Consider the following 24,051-nt stretch of genomic DNA (forward strand, 5'->3'; position numbering starts at 1 on the left):
GCGCTCTGTGATTGGTCCAGGCGCGCTGACTTGCGGATTTAAATTTACAGGCTGCGGACCAGTTTATAATAACTTACATTTACTGGCGTCTGTTTTCCCATGTGTTTCGCATTACAGACCTAGGACGCGTCTAAATATCAGTGCTGGTAAGTTGACCTAAGAGGTTTGAAGGTTCTGTTCCTAATAAAGTGCAAAGGGGCTCCTCTTGTTCCTGACTATTATAGTGATTTGCTTGATGACTTCGGACTCTCTGTTCTTGCTCAGTGGTAGAGTTGGAAAGCTATACGTGATGCTGGCTGGGTTGCATGTATGTTCTGTCTGCTCATAATCAATTCACTGCTGACCTGTTCAATTTTCTGGCCTTTGTAGTTTTTTTTCTAAAGGTTAAATAATGGTGGTAATGGAGGAGAGCCTGAGAACAATGACCAGGGTCTTCAGGAGGGAATGTCACAGGGTGTTAGACTCTGAGAGGACCACCATCCAAGGGGCTGATGGGATGCTGATGGTCCTACAACTTGTTATGGCTGGGGTCAACAAGAAGGTAATGTTGTATTGTTATGAACTTGATCTTTGCTATAACCTGGCCATTACTTAAACTTACAAAATCTCCACTCTCAATCTCAATGTATGTGTTTATACGTGCAACGGTTGGAAAAAGAGTCACGCAAGTTTAAATCATACGTTTTGTTCTGTATCTGTACATTTTCTGTGGAGCGGTTGTGCGTAATATGCTCGTCCCTGTGTTTGCTCTCCTCCTGACAGGAACGTGGGGACTTTGGTGTTGCTTTGAGTGAAGTCTTGGCTGCCTGGAAATACTTCCTTCTGGATAAGCTCCAGTTATCCCACAACGATATCCCTCTTCCACAGAACTATGACCTCATCCGAAAAGAGTACGACTGCTTTTTGAAACGCACCAATACTGTGGACTTGATTGACGTCTTCATTACGTTCAAGGAGCTTCGGATAAATGAGGACCCTGAGGAGCCCCTAACCGCTGTGAGTTCTGCCAGCGGGCCTCAGATTTGGTTGTTTTTTTCAGAAAGATCTTTAATCTGTGGCATGTTCTTGGTCTTATCTTCATATCTAGATGCAACTGTTTCAGTTTCTCATTGGCGAAAAGGAGAATTTGGAGAAAGTGGACCCTCTTCCTGTGTGTCCCGCAACTCCATCTAACAAGGCTGGAATTTTTAGTCCACAGGTAAATGGTGATGGATTTTTTTTTTTTGTGTGTGTGTGGCTCCTATTCACAATACAACGTCATGACTGCAAATGAGATGAACACAAACATATCAGCAAAGCACTTAAAAAAAATTAAATTTCTGTCATTAATTACTAGCCTTTTGTCGTTCCAAACCTGTAAGACCTTCGTTCATCTTCCACAAATTATGATATTTTTGATGAAATCTGAGAGCTTTCTGGCCCTGCATAGACGGCAACACAACTACCTTGTTCAAGGCCCAGAAAGGTAGTAAGGACATCATTAAAATAGTCCATGTGACATCAGAGGTTCAACCATAATTGTGTACAAAGATTACAAATTTATTCAACAATTTCTTCTCGTCCGTGTCAGTCTTCAATGCTGGTTGAGTTTAGCAAAGGATCTGATTCCATTACTTTTATGTTCAGATCTTATTCTAGATTTGTTTTGCTGGCTGTCTTTTCTTTATTTGCTTCCTGTAAAATTTCACCCCCTCGCATGTGCCTCCTATTCAAAAGAATGTGAATTTCATATCATATTCAGAATCGTGAAATGAGAACGGGATGTTTTTAAAAGCACTTTGTATAGTGTGTTGAAACTGCTGCTACTCTTGCCCAGTTCTGTTCACAGCTGCTCTGCTGGGCTCTGATTTATGTGTGAGTAGACGCTGGGCTTTGCCACTGTAATACTGGGGGTGATGAAGTTTATGAGCCTGGCCTGTTTAAGCTTAAGGGGCTGTGGAAAAAGCCCGTCCTCTATACAACATGAGTCCAAGTCAGCTAACTGACTCATCATTATAGCAGGACGGAAGAGTATGAACCGTTCCTGTTAAAAACAAACCATTTTACCCTTTCGGTTAACATTTGTTGATGTGTTGTAAGTACTTTTCCAATTATCCCACTTAAGGTGTTGTTCAACTTTTCCCTTAGATACAAAGAGTTGTCAGGAGAGTTTTCTGTTCTTATTTGGGCCTTCTGGTGAACTCTAAGAATGACCTGGCCCTCGCATACACCCTGGACAACCCAAATCGCTCTCTGGGTCACACCGCCTTTACTGACCTTAGACATGCTGCCTGCGACAGCGCCTCATCTCTCTTTCTGGTAAATTTAAACTTTTCAAATAGATTTACATTTGCACAAATTTGTTTAACTACATGTCTTTTTAACCTTAATGTGAATGCTGTTTTTGTATATTCAGACAGTAACATCATTTGTCAGAGCCATACAGCTGGGAGGAAAGGGGTACGCCCCACCTGAGTCTCACCCCTTAAGGAAGCACGTGAAGGGTTTATCGGAGTTTCTCAATTTTGTCGACCATTGTCAAGAAGTTTTGGGAGAAACCCCTAATCCCAGGTAAGTTTTCATGAGAGAGACATGCAATAGTCAACATTTAAAGTGGATCAAAAAAGTTGCCCAAGAACGGGATTTGTTTTGTTTTTAGGACAACTTTGAAACTATATATTATATTATATATTACAATTTTAATCCTGTATTGGAAGTATATATCCATAGTATTCAATTCTGAACACAGCAAATGTCTTAAAGGGATAATTTGCCCCAAAAATTAAATTACTCCATTTATTCACCCTCAAGCCATCCTAGGTAAATATGACTTTCTTTTTTTAGATGAATACAATCATAGTTGCCTTAAACGATGTCCTTCCAAGCTTTATAATGGCAGTGAATGGGGTTTAAGATAATGTTGGATGGATGAAGTCCAATGAAAGTTAATAAAGGCCTTCTGAAGTGAGTCGATGCATTTGTGTAAGAATAATATCCATATTTAAGACTTTAGAATTTCTAGTCTCTAGTTTCCGAGATTAAGCCAAGACGAGACTTGGGGTTATTTTCGTTTTTTGGGTGAATTATCCCTTTAAGTCTACATAGCAGCTGTAGGTTTTTTTTCCTTTACTGGAAATACAGAGTTCCAATACAGGCCAAAAAAGTAATTAAAAAATGTATTCAAGACTAGTAGTGAAAAGTAGTTGTAAAAGTTGTTTGTTCGGTCACACTTTATTTTAAGATTTAATAAAAAGCCAATATGTTAATAATAGGCATGCTAACAAGTAGTTAATAGTGAGAATTGTTCCCTATACTAAAGTGTTACCATTTATTCTTTTATTTTTCAGGTTATTATATTTATGTATGTATTTATGCTTGGTCCTGCAAAAAAAAATCATGCATACTTTTAAGTGTTTATTTTAAGCACTCTCACAATGATTTATAATAAGTTTTAGATGTTATTATGAATTATGATGAAGTGAATTTAGGTATTATTTCATGGTTCGTTACGTAACTGCACTGTGTTTGAAACAAGATGACATTTGTTTGTTTGTTTATTTAAGCCAAATTGGCCAAAAATAATCACTGATATTCCTTGCCACTAATTGATAACACTAGAAACGGGGGGTCATTTGAGTTCATTGCATTAATAGATGCATAATTCCGTGTCATGCACCATGCCTGTTGTATATTGCTCTTTTTGGCTGATGTTGCAGGTCATTCAGGTCTGCATACAAAAACTTGGCACACTGTATGTTGCAAATCCTCTGTTAACTTAAGAGTATTGGCTTTTAAATGAAAAAGCGAGAACCGCCATGACCCAGCCTTGACTTCCCTATCATTAGTGCACTCACCCCAGATGAGTGTAGAGAAGCCTTTGATTTACACTACAGATTTTCTATCACCTTGTTTTGCCCAAAGAAAATGCTATCTGTATTTGTGGATCTGTTGGTCTCGTCCTATCTTAAAAACGGATTCTCTCGTCTTTTACCTGCTGCCATCTATCGACGCATGTTAGTCTTCTCAAAAGCAACCTTTAATGACGTCTGCACCAGTATTAATGAAATCGCCTGAATTGTTCAAGCATGTTTATCTGAGGAACATCAAAGTGTGTTGTGCCGAACAACAAATGGTGGCTTTGTCCCTCCTTAGTTTGATAACTCTGATTAAACGTCATAACAGTGAGATTTTGCCATGATAAGTCGCACTTCAAAACATCTAAGCAAATCTCCACTAGACGTTTGGCAGCACAACACATGGAGCTGAATTGAATAGATGATTGAGTTATTCAAAGAGGACGCGAGGTCATTTCCTGCAGTGCATCATGTGCATCAACTTCAGTTTTGATGGAAGTGCCTTGAACCTGCTGCATGTGGTCCTGTTCACCACCACGTCTCTTTTCTCCGATGAGAGAGTGCGAGCGCCGAGCCAAAAGGGGTCTTTCATCGGCCTGCTACCCTGCCTGTGCAGTTCCCCACCTCCCAGCACCTTATGGAGTACTGTATTACCACACACAAACACCGCTTACGGGGGAATCGGGGTCTCTCGTACGGCTAACATCTGTTTTCCCAGATGATTCTGTTACTGTAATTCCCTTTCACAAAAGCAAGGTCAGGGATTCAGGGCGGCCTCTTTCCCGCTGCAGCCCAAATGTTTACATTTATTAATCTCTTCATATATTCACACATAAAGTGAGGTGGAGTGCAGCAATAGCACTGGTCTGGCACGAAAACCTCTTGGACCCTCCTAGACCGCATTTTTACATGAGTTATAGAGTGGTCACACTAGATTTTAATCATGCAAAATAATTTTTCTGCAACAAACCTCTTCATTTAACAAATTAATAATAGGCAGGAGTCCAGCAGTCATGGGAAACCTGGAAACACTGTATTTTTAAAACAAGTTTTTTTAGGCCTGGGGATTTTTATTTATTTTCATAGTGGTCAACTGTTGTTGATTTTGTTAGTAATAATAACTTATTGTTGGCATTAATAACAATTATATACAGATGAATATGTGAACTATTCATTTAGTTGGAAAATATTTTTGTAAATAATAGTAGTAATAATAATCTGTTATAAATGCTGATCTAAAAACATACAGAAACTTGCTTCCAAACCATAGTTATTTGTGCGGGAATCATTGTTTTTTAAAGCCAAAGCGGTTCAGAAATTGGTTTGAATGATTCATAAGCAAATCTTTTCAAAATCTGGTAATCACAAAGTGGAAAGGTTATGGAAAAATCATGGAAATTCAACGGTCAAGATGTGTGGGATCCCTGAATAATGTGTTCAGAATGTTAAATATACAGCAATTTCCCACAACATTGCAAACCGTGCAGCTTCTTGTTGAATCATTAACTAAACCACCTAAATTAGTTTTCTTTTTTTTTTTTTTCATTTCCCTGAGAGATTGGCTAATAGAGAACCTAAATGTTAGAAATCAAAGCTGTTTTTTAAGGGGACATTGGATGTCCATTTTCCACAAGTTGGTTTGATTCTTTATGGTCTTCATGTAATGTTAATTTCTCAATGGTCATGTAAAACAGCACTCTTTTTACTTTGTCAAAAACAGCTCTGTTCACAGTGAGGCGTTTCGGTGCATGTCTCTTTAAATGATAATGAGCTACTGCTCGCTCCATCCCTTTCTTCCGTTTCTTTGTGTGTTTATTGGTGCATTACCATCAAAAACAAAACTAATCCACTGTGTCCTCAGTGGCTCTGATGTCAAGATTAATGAAGACTTTTTTTTTTTTTTTTTTTTTTTACATCCAACTACAAAACACCTGCATTGCTTATGAGCCACTGTTGTCGCTACAACTGCTTGAGGGTGGACTATAGGACAGTCCATCAGCGGTTGTGGGCGGGGCCTGAGCAATATGACATCGTACTGCTCAGAAAATCAAAACGGCTCAATAATTGAGACTGTTTAGGTTTTTTGGGGATTTAAAAAAAAAAATGTTTTTTTTTTTTTTTTTTTTTTTTTAAATCATTGTAGGGAGGTTGTGTCCACACACTGCTAAGACACATTCATATGCAAACACCATGTAAAAGTGAATTTTTGCCTCCGATATTCCCTTTAAACATGGATTTGTAGGTCAAAATGTGAGCTTAGGCTACAAAAAACGGACTACTAAAATATGAAAATAGCTGTTTTGTTTTTATTGAATGCATTGCATTGTTTTCTTCCAACAGAGAAGCTGGATCCAAGCTTGTGTCTAGTATTAGAGCTGCTCTAGTCAAAGGCCGCAGTAATGGAGACCCAGTGTACCTTGCAGCAGAGGATGCAGCCAAAAGTCTCAAGGAAAGAATCGGTCAAATACACGCCATGCAGACACTTTCAGCAGTTGGCACAGGAATCAGTCCAGCAAGGGTAACACATAGTGGACGTACTCTGTCTTCTCCAAATATTTTTTTCCAACCTCATTAGTAAGACACATTATGTTTCCTTTTTAGCCCAAAGCGTATGCTATTAACCACTCCACAGCCTATGGGGGCAGAGAGACCGTGAAGGTACTAATGACTCTTTTGGATGAAGAAGCACTAGCACCGCCTTGCAGGAACAAGGCGGAACTGCTCTCAGAAGATCATGCCGTTCTTAATGGCAGCTCTGGAGCTTGTCTTCTTACACTTTACAAGTGAGTTACATCATCTTGCTTGATGGCGTTTTTATGTAAAACTGTCAAAGGGATGGTTCACCCAAACGTGGTAATTCTGTTACTAATTACTCGCCCTCATGTCATTCCAAACCCTGAAGAACTTCTTCATCTGCAGAACACAAATTAAGATATTTTTGATGGAATTCGGGAGCTTTCTGACCCTGCATAGACAGCAATGCAACTAACATGGTCAAGGCCCAGAAAGGTAGTAAATACATTGTTAAAATAATTAACATCGGTGGTTCAAACGGAATTTTATAAAGCTTGGAGAAGACTTTTTGTGCAAAAAGAAAACAAAAATAACGGCTTTATTCAACAATTTCTTCTCTACTATGTCAGTCTTCGACGCACATTCACAAGAGTACCACGAAGCTCTCGGATTTCATCAAAAATTTCTTAATTTGTATTTTGAAGATAAACAAAGTTCTTACAGGTTTGAAACAACATGAGGCTGAGTAATTAATGACAGAATTTTCGGCGCGCTTCAGGCGTCCCGGCTCATGTAGCTTTCCCGATCCCACCTCCCTCTCTCTCACCGACTTAATTTCCTATCATTGCTATACTGTCATATCAAAAATAAATGCCAAAAAAAAAATCGAAAAATAGAATTTTCATTTTTGAGATAACTGTCCTTTTAACTATGGTCATAGGACAGATATAGATGCTATAAATGTTTTTAAAAATAAATGTAAGTGTATAATAATACTAATACTTAATTAGACGCTTAAAATATTAATTTATTTATTCATAATAATAATAATAATAATAATAAATGTAATTCCATAATAAAGTTGGTAAGAAATGTTTGTATATTTTCCTCTCCATTTCTTTCTAATGTTTTATTTAAACATGTTTTCCTGTCTAATTAAACTGTTGTCTGTTGCAATATTATTTATTTATTTATTGTTTGTTCATTTGTATCATTTTGATTTCATTTCAACATTTTATTTTGAATATTTGAATTTTCAGCTTGTTCACCTCCCATTTTGTACCTATAGATCTCCAGAAGCTCCCACGGGATCTTCTCCAAAGCCTTTACGGAACCGCGTCTTGAGCCAACAAGAACACATCAAGTCCAAGGTAAAGAATCATCGGGGCTGTAAGCAGAGACCCCAGTCTCAAATAGCGGTCAAACAAAAATTGAACGTGACACTTGATTTTTAAAACAGACAGCTAGTAATGCACGTTCACAAGCTATATCATCTGCTTCCTCTGTTTTGTAATGTGCGAATTTATACAGCTGTTTTTTATGCATGGTACTTGTGCAGCAGGTTTCCTGTTATATAAAAACAACCACTGAGTGTGAAATTTAGTGTTGTACAGTACGCTCTAGACTTTAACCAATAACCTCTGGCAGTGATGCACACGCTTGCACAATTAAAGCCTGTCTTCTCCAGAAAACATTAAAAATGCCCCACTGGACTGTGAGAAAAGAGATTACATTCATATGTGCTAAAAATTTAGTATTATCTCTTGGCCTTATAAGAAGGTTTTTTTACTGTTCGGTCATAAAATTCTTGAAAGATATAAATCCCTTAATATGAAACGATGGCCTGAATAGCAACTGTCAAATGTCTGTCAAGAAGCTTGTTTCTGAAACTAACCTTATCTAGTCTCTGTATTGCTAACACACATTTTAAATGTGGTGATAAATGGCAGTTACATTTTTATTTTTATTATTATTATTTTTTTTTTAGTACTGGGCATCTTCACCAACAAGAAATGGTGATTGCTCTGTGAACGTGTATGCTCGGCACATTTTGTTAAAAGGCTTCTTTATTTGATTGCACTAGCAGATGTCTCTTTAGACCTCCACTTTCTGGCCGCCTTCCTGTGTTAGTGAGCGGTAATGGTCCCCGGGCAGCTCACCGCTTCCTGAACTGGACGGGCGGAAGCTTTCTGCATCAATTTCACTTTGAACATGCCATATCAGTGGCGTTACTCAGCTAGCAAGGGAAACTTGAAAGGTTATTGTTTCCTGTTGTCTGCAGAATGACTTTATCCAGTCGTACTCCAATGGTTTCATCACAAACTGACGTCGATTGGCACAAAGGGAGAGATCAAGAGGTTCTTCCAGCAGTGAGACTGCGGAGAGAGATTATTCTGAGTACAGTTATGTAGTAAGATTTAATGAACTCGTAATGAACCCCAGTCGATACACTGAGGGCTAGTATTATACATATAAAAAGATGGTAGTACATTTTTTACGTCACATTAGTAGATTTCCTGCTACGAATGTCCATTTTAAAAATGCGCTCCTAACAGGCCTTTGGTATTAAGATCTGTGTCTGGTAACCCAATCTCAAGTGGGTGGTCCTTAGTACAGGTGTAAATGGGGTCCAAAATCTGTGATGTTTGAAGTACATCCGTAAGTGTCACTACAAATTAATATTAGACAGTGAACTGAACTGAAGGCTGAAGTGTTGTTGTTCTTAATATAATTTATTGAAAAGTTGAATATGTTAATATTGAAGGTTTATTCTAGATATTAACAATTAAAAATGTTATTAATAGTAGTATTAATAATAATAGTAAAATGTAATTATTGAATTTATTTTAAAGTATAAACCTATAATAAATATGAAAGCTTTTTTTCTTAATATTAACATTTTATTTTTTTATCATACGATTTTACTGATTAGAAATTAATAATAGAATATTAATAATAAACATTGTTTTTATGGAGGTATTAGAAGTTATTTAATATCAATTTGAACCTAATGATTTTTATTTTTTTTAATAATAATAATAACAACAATAATAATAATCCATCCATACATGCATCCATCCATGCATATGGATATGTGCATCCATCCATCTGGGTACATCTATATGCGTAAATCCAACCACATGGATATGTACATCATCCAACCACATGGATATGTACATCCATCCATTCATCCATACATATGAATATGTACGTACGTACGTACATCCATCCTTCCATATGGATGCATATATCTATCCATCCATCCATCAGTATCAAAATGCACATCCCTCCACACAGCCGTCCATCCATATGGATACGTCCTTCCGTCCATCCATTCATCTATCCATATGGATATGTACATCCATCCATTCATCCATCCATACAGATATGTACGTACATACATCCATCCTTCCATATGTATGCATATATCTTTCCATCCATCAGTATCAATATGCACATCCCTCCATACAGCCATCCATCCATATGGATACATCCAACCGTCCATTCGTCCATCCATCAGTATCGATTTGCACATCCCTCCATACATGCATACATACTTATGGATATGTATGTCCATCTATATAAGGAAGGATAAACTTTATTTGTCCCCGAGAGGAAATTTATCTTGGACAAAATGCTACCATGTTGCTCTGAACAAACAATAATAACAAATAAAGACAAATTAAATAAAACAATTAAGAACATGCATTAAAATAAAAATATGGATATGTACATCCATCCATCAATATCGATAGGCACATCCCTCCATACATCTGTCCATCCATATGGATACGTGCGTCCATCCATCCATCTATCCATTAATATTGATATGCACATCCCTCCATACATGCGTCCATCCTTATGGATACGTACGTCCATCCATCCATCAATATCGATATGCACATCCCTCCATACATGCGTCCATCCATGTGGATACATACGTCCATCAATCAATATCCATATGCACATCCCTCCATACATGCGTCCATCCATATGGATACGTACGTCCGTCCATCCATCAATATCCATATGCACATCCCTCCATACATACGTCCACCCATATGTATACGTACATCGTACGTACGTCCATCCATCAATATCGATATGTACATCCCTCCATACATCTGTCCATCCATATGGATCCATCCATCACACTCACTTAGGGTATATGAAGGTTCGCAGGGATCTCAAAACCTATCCCAGCGTCTTGGGTCAACATTCAATAAAACACTTACATAGACAGTAATATATAATTCGAAATCCTCCCCTCAAAATGATTCAACCTATTTAATACACATTACTACCAAGCGAAAACCATGACCACTAATGTGTCTCAACTGACCACTTAAAATTTGATCCGATGGTAATACCACATGTAAATGGGGTCGTAATATTACTGCTACTCGTGCTGTGTCAGCTGGCTCAGTAGGTTTGTCCCACAACAGGTGTTATTCAACCATGAATTATTTCATTGTGTGCTTTACAAACTCACAGACACACCCCTCATCTTATTGAGGGCTTTATGATGACGTTCATATCAGTGGAAGTAGTTGGTGGACCCAGCCTGTCGCCGTTTTTCATAGGCTCTACAATCAGGGCTGCCCAACGTGCCATATAAGCCTCCTATACGAAAGCACCCAGTCTGAGCGATACTGTTGTTTTAGGTGCTCTTTTGAGAAAGCGCTTTGAAAAAGCTGCACTCAAGCTTTGATTCCCCGCACTACATACACCCACCTCCCCATTTTTCTCTACGCTTTTGCAGTCCCACCCAACTATGCCTGCAGTATTTTTTTTATTTTTTTACTTTTCTGAATTCCACTCCTACTGTGGCCGGCTAGCCTGAAGGGAGAGAGCCTTGAATCCTGATAATCCTTAGCAGGGATGGATCAAAGGCCCTGAAAGAGGTGGATCAGCGCTTCTCTGAGACCCTGGAGACCTTAGAGGTTCACTACGCCTGTGCGAGCTACCATTTCCTTTTTTCATGCTCCTCACGCCGGCCTCTGGACCGCAATATTTATCCTTTTTTTTTTTTTTTTTTTTTTTTTGTATTTATTCTCATAAGATTTTAGATGTGGTCATGTCCACCCAGTTATATCAGCAGGGCATGAAAATAAGGATGGCCGGATGACCCTAGGAACCGTGTGAGAGCGTTTCTGGACAACGGATTGGGCCGTCATTTGTCCTGTTGTACCAGTGCTGCAGTACCACTGTGTCTCACATCATTTGATGATAATGTTCATCTTTTACCAACTTAAAGGGATAGTTCACCCAAAAATGAAAATTCAGACGTTACTCACCCTCGTGTTGTTTCTAAGCTCATCTTCAGAGCACAAATGAAGATATTTTTGATGTAATCCCAAACGCTTTGACCCTGCATAGACCCTAAAAAGGAAGTAAGGACATTGTTAAAATAGTCCATGCGACATCAGTGTTAAATCACTGCTATTTTTTTTAGCAAAAGTGTTATTTTTGTAGCTGCAATGAGTAACATTTTAATATATTTGCTCTTTCAGCTGTTGTTGCAGTTTAAAAATGTAGTGAATTTTTAAAAATAACTTTCTTTTTTTTTCTTCTTTTTTAGGTTGTGCGGCCAACCATCCGTTCTCAGTTTGCATGCACATACAAGGATGATGAGCTGCCTCTCAACCGGGTGTTGGAGTTTCCCAGCACCAGCCAACTTCCCACCTGTCTGCACCCTGCACCCAAAAAACCCACCCCTTTACATGAGGAAGAGCATGACCCAGCTGAGATGGACATCAGTCTCAAAGGTAGTGCCTCTGCCACATAAAGACACCACTCAAAAGTAGTTTTCTCTCTCTTAGTCCTTGCATATTGGCTTCCTTTCATCAATTAATGATGATACCACACATTCATGTCCTATCACAAGCTCTTTAGCATGAGAATGTCCCACCCACCGCAACCAATCGACAAGGAATCTGCTTTGATTAAGTTATTTCATGGGGTTTTAAGTGTTTTCTTGGCTTCCTCTTTTCTTAAGAGGGGGCTCAGTTCTTAGTGTACTGAATAACCTTCATGCTTGGTCTGTTTGCTGCGCACACACACGCAGAAGCGCTCCCTTTTTCTGACGCCACACGGTCGGAAAGATGCCCAGGTCCACCTCCACAGCCCAGGCCTCGCTCCCTGCCCAGTCCCTGCTTGGGGACTGGTACTTAAGATCAACCTTTAAACGATTCCCCATCCCATAAAACCTGGCTGCCCCCACATCTGTTGTAAAAACTCTTAAGAGCACACGTTCCTCTCCCCCCCTCGCTCATATTCTGTGGGAATGCGGGCTTCGCTCCACCAGGTTACATGACAAATGTTCAGTTTCAGCGCTGTAAAATAAACACACCGCCTGTTAAAGTGCAGACTAACGTCAGCAATTTCATCATAACCTTTTCTACCCTTCCGGCCTCCCTTCATTTTTTTTTTTTTTTTTTTTTTTTTTTTTTTTTTTAAATTCCTGCTCATTGTTTCACCTTATTCTCAAAGTCCAATGTTTTTCTTTTGTTCCCCTTTCTTGTTTTTCTGTGGATGTGGACCCAGAGGCCACTAACTTGAGGCGTGAAGGTCCCGGCCAATCCGCTCTGGGGGAACATAGTGGAAATGCCTGGAACCGAGCAGGTGGGAAGAGGACCCAGCCAGAACAGCTCAGAAGAGCAACCGGGACCTCAAAGAGAAAGCTCGCCAATAGAGAGTGCACTGAGCAAGGAAGAGAGGAGAATCAGCCCCCTCTGAAAAGACCCCCTGCCAAGGCTCCCGCCGGAGGCCCGGGGAAAAAGAACGTTAAAGCCGCCGGCAAGAAGCTCATTGCTGGTCAGGGAAAACTCACCGGCTTTTTCAGACTGTAATTTATATCACCAATGATGCTGTTTTGGCAATGAAGTCAGGTTTTATTTATTAGTTATCAAAATGCATTTAAAGGGGTAGCTCAGCTGAAATTGCCCTCATGTTGTTCTAAACCTTTTATTTTGGGGTGAAATGGCTTTTTAAATGCCTTTAATACAAGTAAAGTCACTCTTCTCCAGATTATTGCTGACAGGATATGTATGTATGTATATTTGTGTGTGTGCATGATTGAGATGTAAAGGAGAAGATTGATTTAGAAAGAACTTTATCATTTTGTTTTAGGATTGTGTGACCGAAGTGCATTTCATGACTAATGCTTTTCTGTTTCCCATAAACATGACTCGTACTTTGCAGATTTTAATAAACTTTTATTTCAGTTCTTTTTAAATCCTACAAGTATGTTTGTCATATTTATATATTTGGAGTATCTTGAAGGATCAGCTGAGAGCTGAGAAAATCATGCAGGTGCTTTGTCAGCTGCTCCGTTTTCAAGCTTGCCAGCAGGGCCTGTATACTCTTCCTATCATGCACCTCAGCACTGCGAAGAGAACAGGAAGAGCAAAAAAATTTAGCATTTAATGTAACTGGAAAGCTACTTGTTAACTCACTGGTGTATTCCCTGATGAAACAAAGATTAAAGAAAGAGTTCACCTAAAAATGAAAATTCTGCCATTAATTACTCAACCTCATGGCGTTTCAAGACCTTTGTTTATTTTTGGAACACAGATTAACATTTTTCATGAAATCTGAGAGCTTTCTGACCCTGCATAGACAGCAACACAACTGACCCATTCAAGGACCAGAAAAGTAGTAAGAACATCGTTAAAATAGTCCATGAGACATCATTGGTTCAACCTTAATTTTATGAAGCTATGAGAATAGAAATTGTTGAATAAAGTTTACACAGGGTCAGAAATCTCTCGGATTTCATCAAAAATACCTTTAATTGTTCCGAAGCTGAACGAAGGTCTTACAGGTTTGGAACGACATGCGGGTATGTAATTAATGACACAATTTTAATTTTTGGGTGAACTACCACTTTAAAACAACCAAAGCTGGTTTGCTGGTCTGATTTGCCAGTCGTAGAGGGTTTTTTGAACACTTTTTTCGATTGGGAGACCAGCTTGGACCACATAAGACCAGCAAACCATCATAGTCTGGCTCTATTTCTTTAGTTTTCAGAAAGTTATGGATGTCAGGGTTTTTAAACTCCTTGGTTTTCTAAGAAAGTGTCTTCTCAGTATGGTAATATTCCACCTAAAAACAATAATGCTAGAGCCTGTCCCACGATGGATGACCAGTCCATAACCGGGTAAATTGTTTTTAGATTGTCAACTATGCTTATGTAAAATGATTTAAAATGTAAAGTAGTACTCAAGCATATCAGTCTACTTCCATGGCTATATAAGAGGATGGAGAGGCAGAAGATAAGAAACTTGGCAGTGCTTACTGTCTATATCTCTCCTACCCATGGGAATGACATCATCTGTGCTACGTCGCTCATCCCTCATGTTGAAACCATCCAGAGCATGGTCCATCCCACGTGGCGGCAGCACAGGGAAGGCTCTTGAATAGGCAAGGTTTGCTTCCCTCCCAAGAGACCCTTTTACTCCTGTGTCCTGCTGGAAATGGGAAAGCATTTTTAGTCAGCACATCAGAACGCAGGACAGCCACTTGAACAGAAGCAGCCCAAGCTAAACCCAAAACATTGCTCCCTCTACAGGCATTTTTCCTGCTGTATTTAAGTCTGAAACCACACCTGGAGATGTTTAAGTTAATTTGAACAACACACACCCAAGGGCAGCCTCAAGATCCCTCTCTATAACTGCTCCCTAACTACTGGAGCAAAGCCGGCACATGGAGCCCCACATGGAAGAAATGTGTCAAATTGCGACAAAGTTTCCCATGCCTCGCTTAGCCAATTTTCACAATATCACCGTGGGCCCTTTTATCCATAGATTCCATTTCCCCTCTTGCGACCGTGTCCTTCCCACAGTCCTCTCCGACTGTTCCATTACTGCACTGATAATTGTAGCAATGTGAGGACAATTCAGCCTTGAATTGAGAAAGCTCTGTTTGATACCTGTAGAAAGGTCATCTGAATCATACCACATCAGCTAAATTGGATTGGTACGATTTCTTGCTTTAATCTGACTAAAGCTTTCATGTAAATGTTGGCAGATACAATCATGGAATCTCTGGTTTTTACCTGAAGTAACAGAAAATAAAGTAAACACGCAAACACTTACGGCAAGTATGAAGATGCGTTTTGTCCCGTCTTCGTCCACCAGTCTGCCTTCTATGATGTGGGGTCTTCTGAAGGTGAGCTGCCCAGGTCCCATTTCGCTGTCGCCGTCTTCTCCTGCTATCGACACCACTCCGTCTTGGTCTGTACGTTCTTCGTCCATCTTAATTTTGGGCAAAGCTGTTGTTGAGCGAGTAGTCAACTCAACTAAAAGTGCAAGTGCAAAGATGACCGTGTAGGAAGATGCCATTATCTTGGATGATGATGGTTGATTTGCTTGGAACCTGGCTTTGCACTCGCATGTCCACTGAGAATCAGATGTGTGCTTTTATAGTGTCTTAAGATGATGATGATGAGTTGTCCGTGATGACTCCGTGGCTCTCCTTTGGTGAATGTCATTCACCTTGACATGAGGTGGATGCCCATCCACAGAGATGTTTTAAAGCTGGAGGATTATATTTTGAATGGTTTTCATTTTTCTAAAAGACCCCACTGTGGTTTTGTAAAAGGCCAAATAACATTCGTCAGTGAATCAGGAGAAAGGGCATCCCCTTCCAATATAGCTTTCCTACCCCCTGCCATAACTGAGTTTATTGAGCTCATGCAGCGGGTCAGAGGTTGTGTGTCGAGGTTACGTTTTGTCCGACCAATGGTAATAATCCAGTGGAAATGTTCACAATATAAAAGTAATGGGTCTCAAAGAAGGAAGAATACCTGTTGTGAGACATCGTCATCCATCAGATGACTCCAATTCCCTTGGTGCCGCCTCCTCACGGTATCGTCTATTATCTTCATGTACTTTTTTTGTTTATAGGTCAGAGCTGGATTATAAGTCATTTCATTAGACCAGGGGTGCCCAATCTTGTTCCTGAAGATCTACCTACGTGTAGAGTTCAATTCTAGTTCAATTCCTATTGAAATGATGTGTCTGGTTCAATCTTTTTACTCATTCATTAAAAAGAACCATTTCATAAGAGTCATTTGCTTTCAGATAGATAATCAGAGCTCACAGGAAATCCTTGTACACGCTCTTAAGACGTAAGTAACTGTCGGCGGCGATAGACTTACGGGCAGCGTGCCGACATACAGCGCCACTGTGCTACGGGTGTCCCGAGTTCGAATCCCAACTCGAGGACCTTTCCCGATCCCACCCCCTTCTCTCCCACCATAAAGGCAAAAAGACCAAAAAAAAAAAAAAACGTAAGTAACTAATGGCACGTTACTAGATGATATCTGACAAACTCACATTACAGATGCACAGTGTTTTCACACAATTAGTTGCACAATATTATGATTTGAACATCCTACAATTTGAAAACTTAAACTTTTGAACGTTGTTGTGACATTACAGCTACAGTTTTCTGATTCAGTAGGTTTGCTCGGTAGCTCACGCGATACGGCATTGCGCTTGAGTGATGAAAAGCTCCGGTACAAACCCGTAGAACAGCTCAAATTTGCATAAGGAACTTAAAATAGCACGGCTGCATCAACAAATGCATTTTGCCTATTAACACTATCGGATATTTCAACACGACAGAGCATTAATCTTTAGCAATACACCCCAGATATTTGAATTCTGAACAGCTGCAATACATACCCCATACCTTTATTGTTATAGATGTGGTGTGGACTTTGCTATTCATTAATACTGAGAACGATTTTTAGAACTATATCTTTATTGTTATCTTTATAGTTATCATTCTTGGTGTGAACAGGCAAATCTGATTGGATGTCAATGTTTTTATCATTCATCAGCTGGGAAAAAATCGCTCTGACTCTGCTATACTTTAATATTAAAGTCCCCATGAAATCAAAATTGACGTTTTCTGGCTTTTAGTATGAATATGTTAGCCTTAAGGTTATCTATTTAGCTAGTGTGCTCCAAAACAACAACAAAATTCGCATTTAGAAGATACAAGCATTCGAAACATACAGTCTCTAACTTCCGCCAATATGGATCAATGATTTTGATGAAACTGCACTTCAGCTTCTCATCAAACTTTCTGTCCAATCAAATGCTCTCTAGAATCTGAAGCATCCCGCCCCCTACACTACAAATAGATGCTGAAGCTGCGGCTGAAAGCGGTCACTTGTTCACAGAATTAGTATTTTATGCACGGTGAATGGAGCGATGAACGATTAAGAATAAAGAATAAAAATGCTTTCCTTAAGAATAAGAATAAATATGCTTTCCATTGTGTTGAAAGAAGTCATGTGAACCACCGCAGCACCGCACCGCAGTCTGCTCTGGTCCAGAGACACGATAGTATGGAGCGGATCGTATGAGTAAATTGGCGCAGACCACAAAACGTATCGGACCCATTTGAATTCTACACAGAAAGCTATATTTTATAGCAATATGAGATTGCGGCTGCCATACGCTGTTAACTGCAGCTTTACCGACCTCAATGGCTCTGGCCTAAGCTGTGATATAAACAAAATGCTATTGACTATTCAAAAAAGGTAAGATATGTCCCGTCCTATTCAAAGCACTTCAGTGGAACTATATCTTTATCGTTATCTTTACAGTTATCATCTTTGGTGTGAACAGGCCTTTAGTACTTTAGTCTACTTCATAAGAAATCAGATGTGTGTTTGCATTGCTCTCCAAGGCTCCTCTTCAGTTCTTATGAAAACATGAAGGCTTTCCTTATTAATATCATGGTGCCTGTTGCACAGGCAAGAAGAAATGGGACATGAATAATAGTTATTGAACTCAGCTGAAGTGATTTTACTTGGAACACTCAGCCTTTATTTAGTGAGTATTTGTGTTGGAGTGAGAGAGCCTCTACTGAAGGACTCAACTGGTCTATGGAGACACGACTGTTCCAGCAAGAGTACAACTGAACTTCAGAGTTTGACGCTCTGTTATTGTAACCTCTCTTTCTGTGTTGCCACTCTGCTTTCTGACGTGTCTCACCCTCCAGACCGACCTCTTCCCACCTTCGATTAGCCTCACAACGATAATCTAATGTTCTGATGTGCAATTTCGAACTAACATTTGTAGATTCCCTTTCATGCCTCAATTGCCACCACGGTGAAGCATTTGGAGTACATTTGTGGTCTAGCTTCGTTCTTCTCCAGATTTTTGAAGCTCAGCGTAACTGACATGAGAGCAACTAGAGATATACTGCTTTATTAACATTCTGATAAGCTTCACCAAAGTTCTGTTTCATTATTTTAATTATTTATGTCGAGTCATTCAGTCACGGTATTGTTTCTCTATTGCATTTTTTCTTCAAAAAATGATTTTTAGATGCCATTTAGCACATCACACTGCAGGACACGTCAGCTTTCCAAAAGTATCTCATGTCCGCTATCCAATTTCTTACTACTGCAAAAGCTCTCTGCAGTTTGTAGTATGTGCTTTGGGAGTACAGACTGACTGGGACAGTTGATTTGCTCCTTCACAAGTCTCTCCGCAAAACTGGAGACGCGAACATCCTGTAATTTAAGCATTGCACTCTAATGGAAATCCATTTGTGTCCTCTGAATACTTTGCATGGGAATTACCAGCGGTGACACAAGATATATAATGACATCAGAATTTTGGCTATTTTTCCTCTTACACAGAATCACGCTTTTGGCCCTGGATTCCACCACGGCCCCATCTCGCCCTATCTCTCACCTCACGGTCTTTGCCATTGATGGATCAGGTATCCACTCCAGAATTGGCAGCTGAAATACCCAGTAATGGAAAAGAGAGAGTGGTCTACATGACAGTTTTTTTTTTTTCGTGTGGGATAAAGTTACGCACAATTATGGCGGCTGTCTCGAAGATATTCCACTCATTGCCGGTTTGAATTAAAAATCGTATGTGGATGCTTCTCTTTCGAGGAAAAGCATTAATTCTTCAAAAGAACTGGAGCTGGGCGATGAGTTTTAAATAATGTAACAAAAAACAGGACTGCGGAAATGGACTGAAAGATTTAAGCTGTGGGGCCGATGAACCGAGCACTTTGTCAGGCAGCATCTCACGGGAACATTTAGTTCCTTTGCTTCTCATATCAGGGGGCACTGCTGTAAAGTGGTCAAATGCGTCTTGCGGTCGAGAGGGACGCTTGGCGAGATGACATCACCAGTATCATCACCATATTCCCCGACCGGTGCCAAAAAGACCGGGCACGTTACCCTGTCCTATTCTGTTACACACGTCATCACAAACCATACGTTTCCATTTTCCAAAAACGTTAAAAAGCTGCTTTTGATCATCCTTTGGGAAACCAGGAGAATTTAAAGCCGCGATTCCAAGATGCTCTCCCCATTGATCATGTTACCAGATTATTTTCTTTACTCGTCTGTTGTTTGGTGGTGTAGCAAATGACGGGTTCAGGGCAGAAGGGGTCAATGGGGGCTCAAGCGGGACCATGGTGGACCGAGATGGGGTTGGCTTCTTTGTTGCCCAGAGAACAGACCATGGCTTCCAGGAACAATGCAGCTGATGAGAAACTCTCCAAGGAAAATATGGGTCTGACATCATGGGTTCTTAAAGCTCGCAGCTGAGCCAACACTCTCTTGCCACAATCAGCTCCCAGTGAATTTCCACTGCTGAGGGAGGGAGTGATCTAGAGGTAGAGGGTGAACGGGAGCGTGTTGGGGCGTGGATGTCGCCTGCTACCTCCTGTACATGTGTAGTGTTGTATGTTGAATGTATGTGGCGCCTAGGGTATTAATGCATGTCTGTAGATCATGTATAAAGAAAAAGTAAGCAATTGTCAAATTGTAAATGCAAATGGGTCTGCTGTTGGACGAATATTTTATTTTTATTTATTTTCTTTGTTTGGTGCACATATGAATCATACATAATTTGTCATTTTATATGCCCGGATATGTGCTATGTACTACAGGGGTGTTTCCCTGCAAAAGTTTGTAGTACAAATATGAGGCAATGCCAATATTACAAAAAATATGACATTAAAAAGTGTACAAATTACTCGTTTTTCTAAAGAAACATTAAAAGTTTAACTGAGCCCACTGAGGCTTTAATAGACCCCCTAAAGCATGTTGTGAGTTTGGTGGTGGGTATCTAAGAAAGAATGGGGGAAAGTCACGTGAGAGGAGGCAATGACTCATCACGAATTGATTGGATATAACTGGTTGTGATCGCCTGTGATTGGTTCATGCAATAAATTCTGTTTCTTTTGTTCGTTTCCATTCCGCATTTGCAAATCAGTCTAAATGAACAATACAATGTGTAAAAGTAAGTGAATAACTCCGCACTTACATATAACCACGTTGTTACATCAAAATAATACTAAAAATAAAAACATGATATGCGTGATTAATCAGCTTGGTGAAATTTAGTTATTTCACCAATTTCTGTGACCAATATTTACCGAGCTTTTATGACTGATCATCTGAAAAATTAGAAATATAGATACAGAAAATATAGATCTCTTTTTCTTTTTCTGATAGTGTAATGCTTATTTAACCAGGAAAATGTGGACATGAATTTACATTTAAATGAAAAAAAACCTTTTATGAATTTGCCTCCTCATTTTAGAACACGACCGCACACCAAACAAATAATAAGAGACACGTGGAAGAATATGGGAGGATTGTTGTTTGAGGATTTCAATAGGCTAACGCTAATTCTTCATTGTATTAGCTGTCTTTACCAGGGCATGTCATCTTTTATGACTTTCGTTAACACATCAGAACGTCTGTTTTCCATGTATTCATCCTCCTTTTAACACCAGTTTTTTAGAAAGTGTTACAGCTTGTGCTTGATTGTGGAACTGGCAGTCTGTCACTTATGTATTTGTCTAGTAAATAAAACATCAGAAAGCAGTCAAGTTCCAGTACACACCTGAATCTGATTATGATTTCTGCACACATGGTGTTTGGAATGAATGCGATGCGTTTCATCAATGGTTGTTCAAGCCCGTATTGTAAAGCTGCCAGATGTTGCAGTGCACCTGTCCAAAAAAAAAAAAAAGAAAAGTGAAATGTGAGTGAGAGAGAGAGAAGAAAAAACTGTCAAGATGGTGTTTAAATACATGCTGCTCCCTAACGAATGCTTAAATTAATAATTTATTATTGCAAATCTTCATGCACCATCCGTTCCAGCAGGCTAACTGATGCCTTGTATTCATTAGCAGTGAAAACATGGCTTTTTAGCCCTACATTAATTCTTTTTCTTCTGAAACTACTGTGGGGAAGTTTGGGAAATGGTAAAAAGAACTGAATTAGACCACAAGGTCATTGAGAAGACAATAGCACACGTACGATGAATGGGCTCAGAGCTTCAGTTTCAGGGTTAGGTCCAGGAACCGTGTCCTTAGATGCACTCGGCACTCGGAGAGCTACTGTAGGCCCGGTCTGGGGAAAACGCACAAGCTCGCTTTTTAGCTAGAATCCCTCTGAAACTGACCAGCAGATGGGAAGCTGCTGCCTTCGAACAGCTGTCCTTGGTTACCATTGCTGGATGGCATATGGAATGGTGGTATTGGCGTGTCTTATGTGTAAGAAATGTGCATTGCTGTTGTCATAATAGAATAGAATGTCATTGGAACATTGCAAGATTTAATAGGAGTCAAAGTACACTGAGTGTTTTTGTGGAGTGTGGTTTGGAAGTGCATTATCTACTGATTGTTTATGTTCTTGGCCGACTTTTTTTTATTTTCTTTACAAAAGTGACTAAAAACTGTCATTTTGTTCCAAACATGTACTTTAGGGAACACAAAAGGAGATGTTTGGAAGAATATCCATGCAGTTTTTTCTAAATAGTGAACAGTGGTGACCTAAAGCTCCTAACATGTCAAAAAGCATTATAACAGTGGTTCAAATTAGTCAGAAGTCCGAAGGCATTTTATACTTTTGTGGGGGTTCATATGATTCAAAAGAGGGTTTGGATTAACGTCTTGTTTGGTCAGTTACCCTGATGGCTGGCCATATTGGCGATACTCAGCATGGATTGCATGGTTAATGTACTACTGAATATGTTGTTCTGCTATTTTATGCTGTCTAAACCACAGAAAAAAACGTGTGGAAACTGCTAAATCATATAGAGAAGGACTTAGTAAGCAGGAAAGGGCGCAATATTTTGACAAACTAAAGTTAATAGGTTGTAAAGATAGTTAAGACCAGTATTAATTAAGATATTAGCCTAATATATCACCTACCTGACCGGAAATGATAAAAACAAACACGAATGTTGTCAAGATTCTTGCACTGGAAATCCTGGTTCACTTTGGCCAACCACAACCCCCTTTTGTTCCTCAAACAGTTTTTTGCACTCTTCTCTTTGATTTGTTATAACTTTTGGGAGTCTATATTACTCCAAATATTTTTCCCGATCCAACCGATTAGTACAGCCCAAAACATGACAATAACTGACCATTTTCAGCAGCAATAATCAGCAAAATTTGCGAGTTCAGTGGCATTGTTTACGTTCTGTGCTGCCACTATGGCCGACTGATGACGCGTCTTGGAAACCTTCTATTGTCAGCCCGTGAGATCGCCACGGCAAAAAATCCGGTGTTTCAGCGATGACTCATCTGAATTGCTCTGATTGGCCAATGCATTCATAAACTCAACGGAATCGTTTGTGATTGGTTACAGTGCTCAACACTGTGAAAACGCTGAAAAAGAAACATGATGGAACAAATAAGCCCTAATATTAATTAGATAGTATTACTAGCCTGATAATAATAATAATCGTCTTGCTGTAGTCAAAGGCATCAGCCACAAGCGATATCTCTGACAAGTATTATGACAGATGTCATTGCTGCTAATGTGCTGTTATTATTTTCACTGTATTGTATTTTGAATTAGCTTTTATTTTGATGTTTTGAAATTTATAGCCTATTCAAATCAAACAAAAATTGAGATGTTAAGGTTGAAAAGGAGGGAAAGTTAATTTCCCTGTTGTACTGCTTTGAAATGAGACTTTTATGGCACTTTATATTTTTTTTGCAACCGACAGCTGTCATTCATCTTCACTATATAGAAAAATAGCAGTGTGAACATTCTGCCTAACATCTCCTTCACCAGAAGAAAGCCAGATGGGTTGAAACAACATGGTGAGTAAATGATTTTCACCTTTGAATAAACTTTCCCTTTACCAAAAGTGCTTTTATATAGATTTATATGTACTTATCAGACATGTGTAATGTATTTTTGCTTCAGACCAAGTTAGTTTGAAGTCAAGTTTGAATAATCTACTACAGTTCTTGTAAAGGTTATTCAATGGTTTCTTGGGTTTTGCTGAGAATCCAGAATAATTCACAGACTGTCATTTATCTAATTGGGCATAATAATTGATTTGGTATTACCAAGAAAAATGGATGAAAAAATATTCAAAATAACATAAAGACGACGCTTGCCAGCCGCCTGCTCCATATTTCAAATTATGTCTGCTGAACCTCAGCCAGGTGGCCAATTTATCTATTAAAAGGCTTGATTGTTCCACTATATATCCATTAAAAAGTGCTGACAGATTGCGAGAGCTTTGTCCCGTCACTGAGTACCTCCTACAAAGTGCTGAATGTGCAGCTTTTTTGTGTCAGTACAGCCACAGCCTGATTTGTTTGTCTTGGCGGAACATGTCATATTTTAGGAAGTATCACTTTGTCATGCGGTGAATGTGCAGGTTTAAGGTATTAATGT

The 24,051-nt window shown here is 39.3% G+C and overlaps 2 protein-coding genes across 4 annotated transcripts; one reads left to right on the top strand and one right to left on the bottom strand.

Moving 5' to 3' along the window:
- The first annotated feature begins 35 nt into the window (after positions 1 to 35).
- parpbp (PARP1 binding protein) lies at positions 36 to 13,592 on the top strand. Its single transcript, XM_051106987.1, has 11 exons — positions 36 to 146; positions 370 to 541; positions 763 to 996; positions 1,088 to 1,198; positions 2,128 to 2,298; positions 2,396 to 2,550; positions 6,174 to 6,351; positions 6,435 to 6,616; positions 7,636 to 7,717; positions 11,929 to 12,115; positions 12,894 to 13,592. Exons 2-11 carry the CDS (start codon positions 392 to 394, stop codon positions 13,196 to 13,198), a joined length of 1,755 nt encoding a protein of 584 aa, XP_050962944.1. The 5' UTR covers positions 36 to 146; positions 370 to 391; the 3' UTR covers positions 13,199 to 13,592.
- On the bottom strand, positions 13,590 to 15,736 carry pmch (pro-melanin-concentrating hormone). 3 transcript variants are annotated; one of them, XM_051106989.1, is made up of 3 exons: positions 15,446 to 15,736; positions 14,647 to 14,815; positions 13,590 to 13,734 (listed from the first exon to the last, which is right to left on the bottom strand). In XM_051106989.1, the coding sequence occupies exons 1-3, from the start codon at positions 15,689 to 15,691 to the stop codon at positions 13,685 to 13,687; spliced, it is 465 nt and encodes a 154-aa protein (XP_050962946.1). In that variant the 5' UTR covers positions 15,692 to 15,736; the 3' UTR covers positions 13,590 to 13,684. The 3 variants fall into 3 exon arrangements, with proteins under 3 accessions (XP_050962946.1, XP_050962945.1, XP_050962947.1); XM_051106988.1 differs by having other exon boundaries at positions 14,647 to 14,818; XM_051106990.1 differs by having other exon boundaries at positions 13,644 to 13,734; positions 14,665 to 14,818.
- Between the last annotated feature and the right edge of the window lie 8,315 nt (positions 15,737 to 24,051).

This window comes from Labeo rohita, chromosome 4 (genome assembly GCF_022985175.1).
Source record: "Labeo rohita strain BAU-BD-2019 chromosome 4, IGBB_LRoh.1.0, whole genome shotgun sequence".
Taxonomy (NCBI): Eukaryota; Metazoa; Chordata; class Actinopteri; order Cypriniformes; family Cyprinidae; genus Labeo; species Labeo rohita.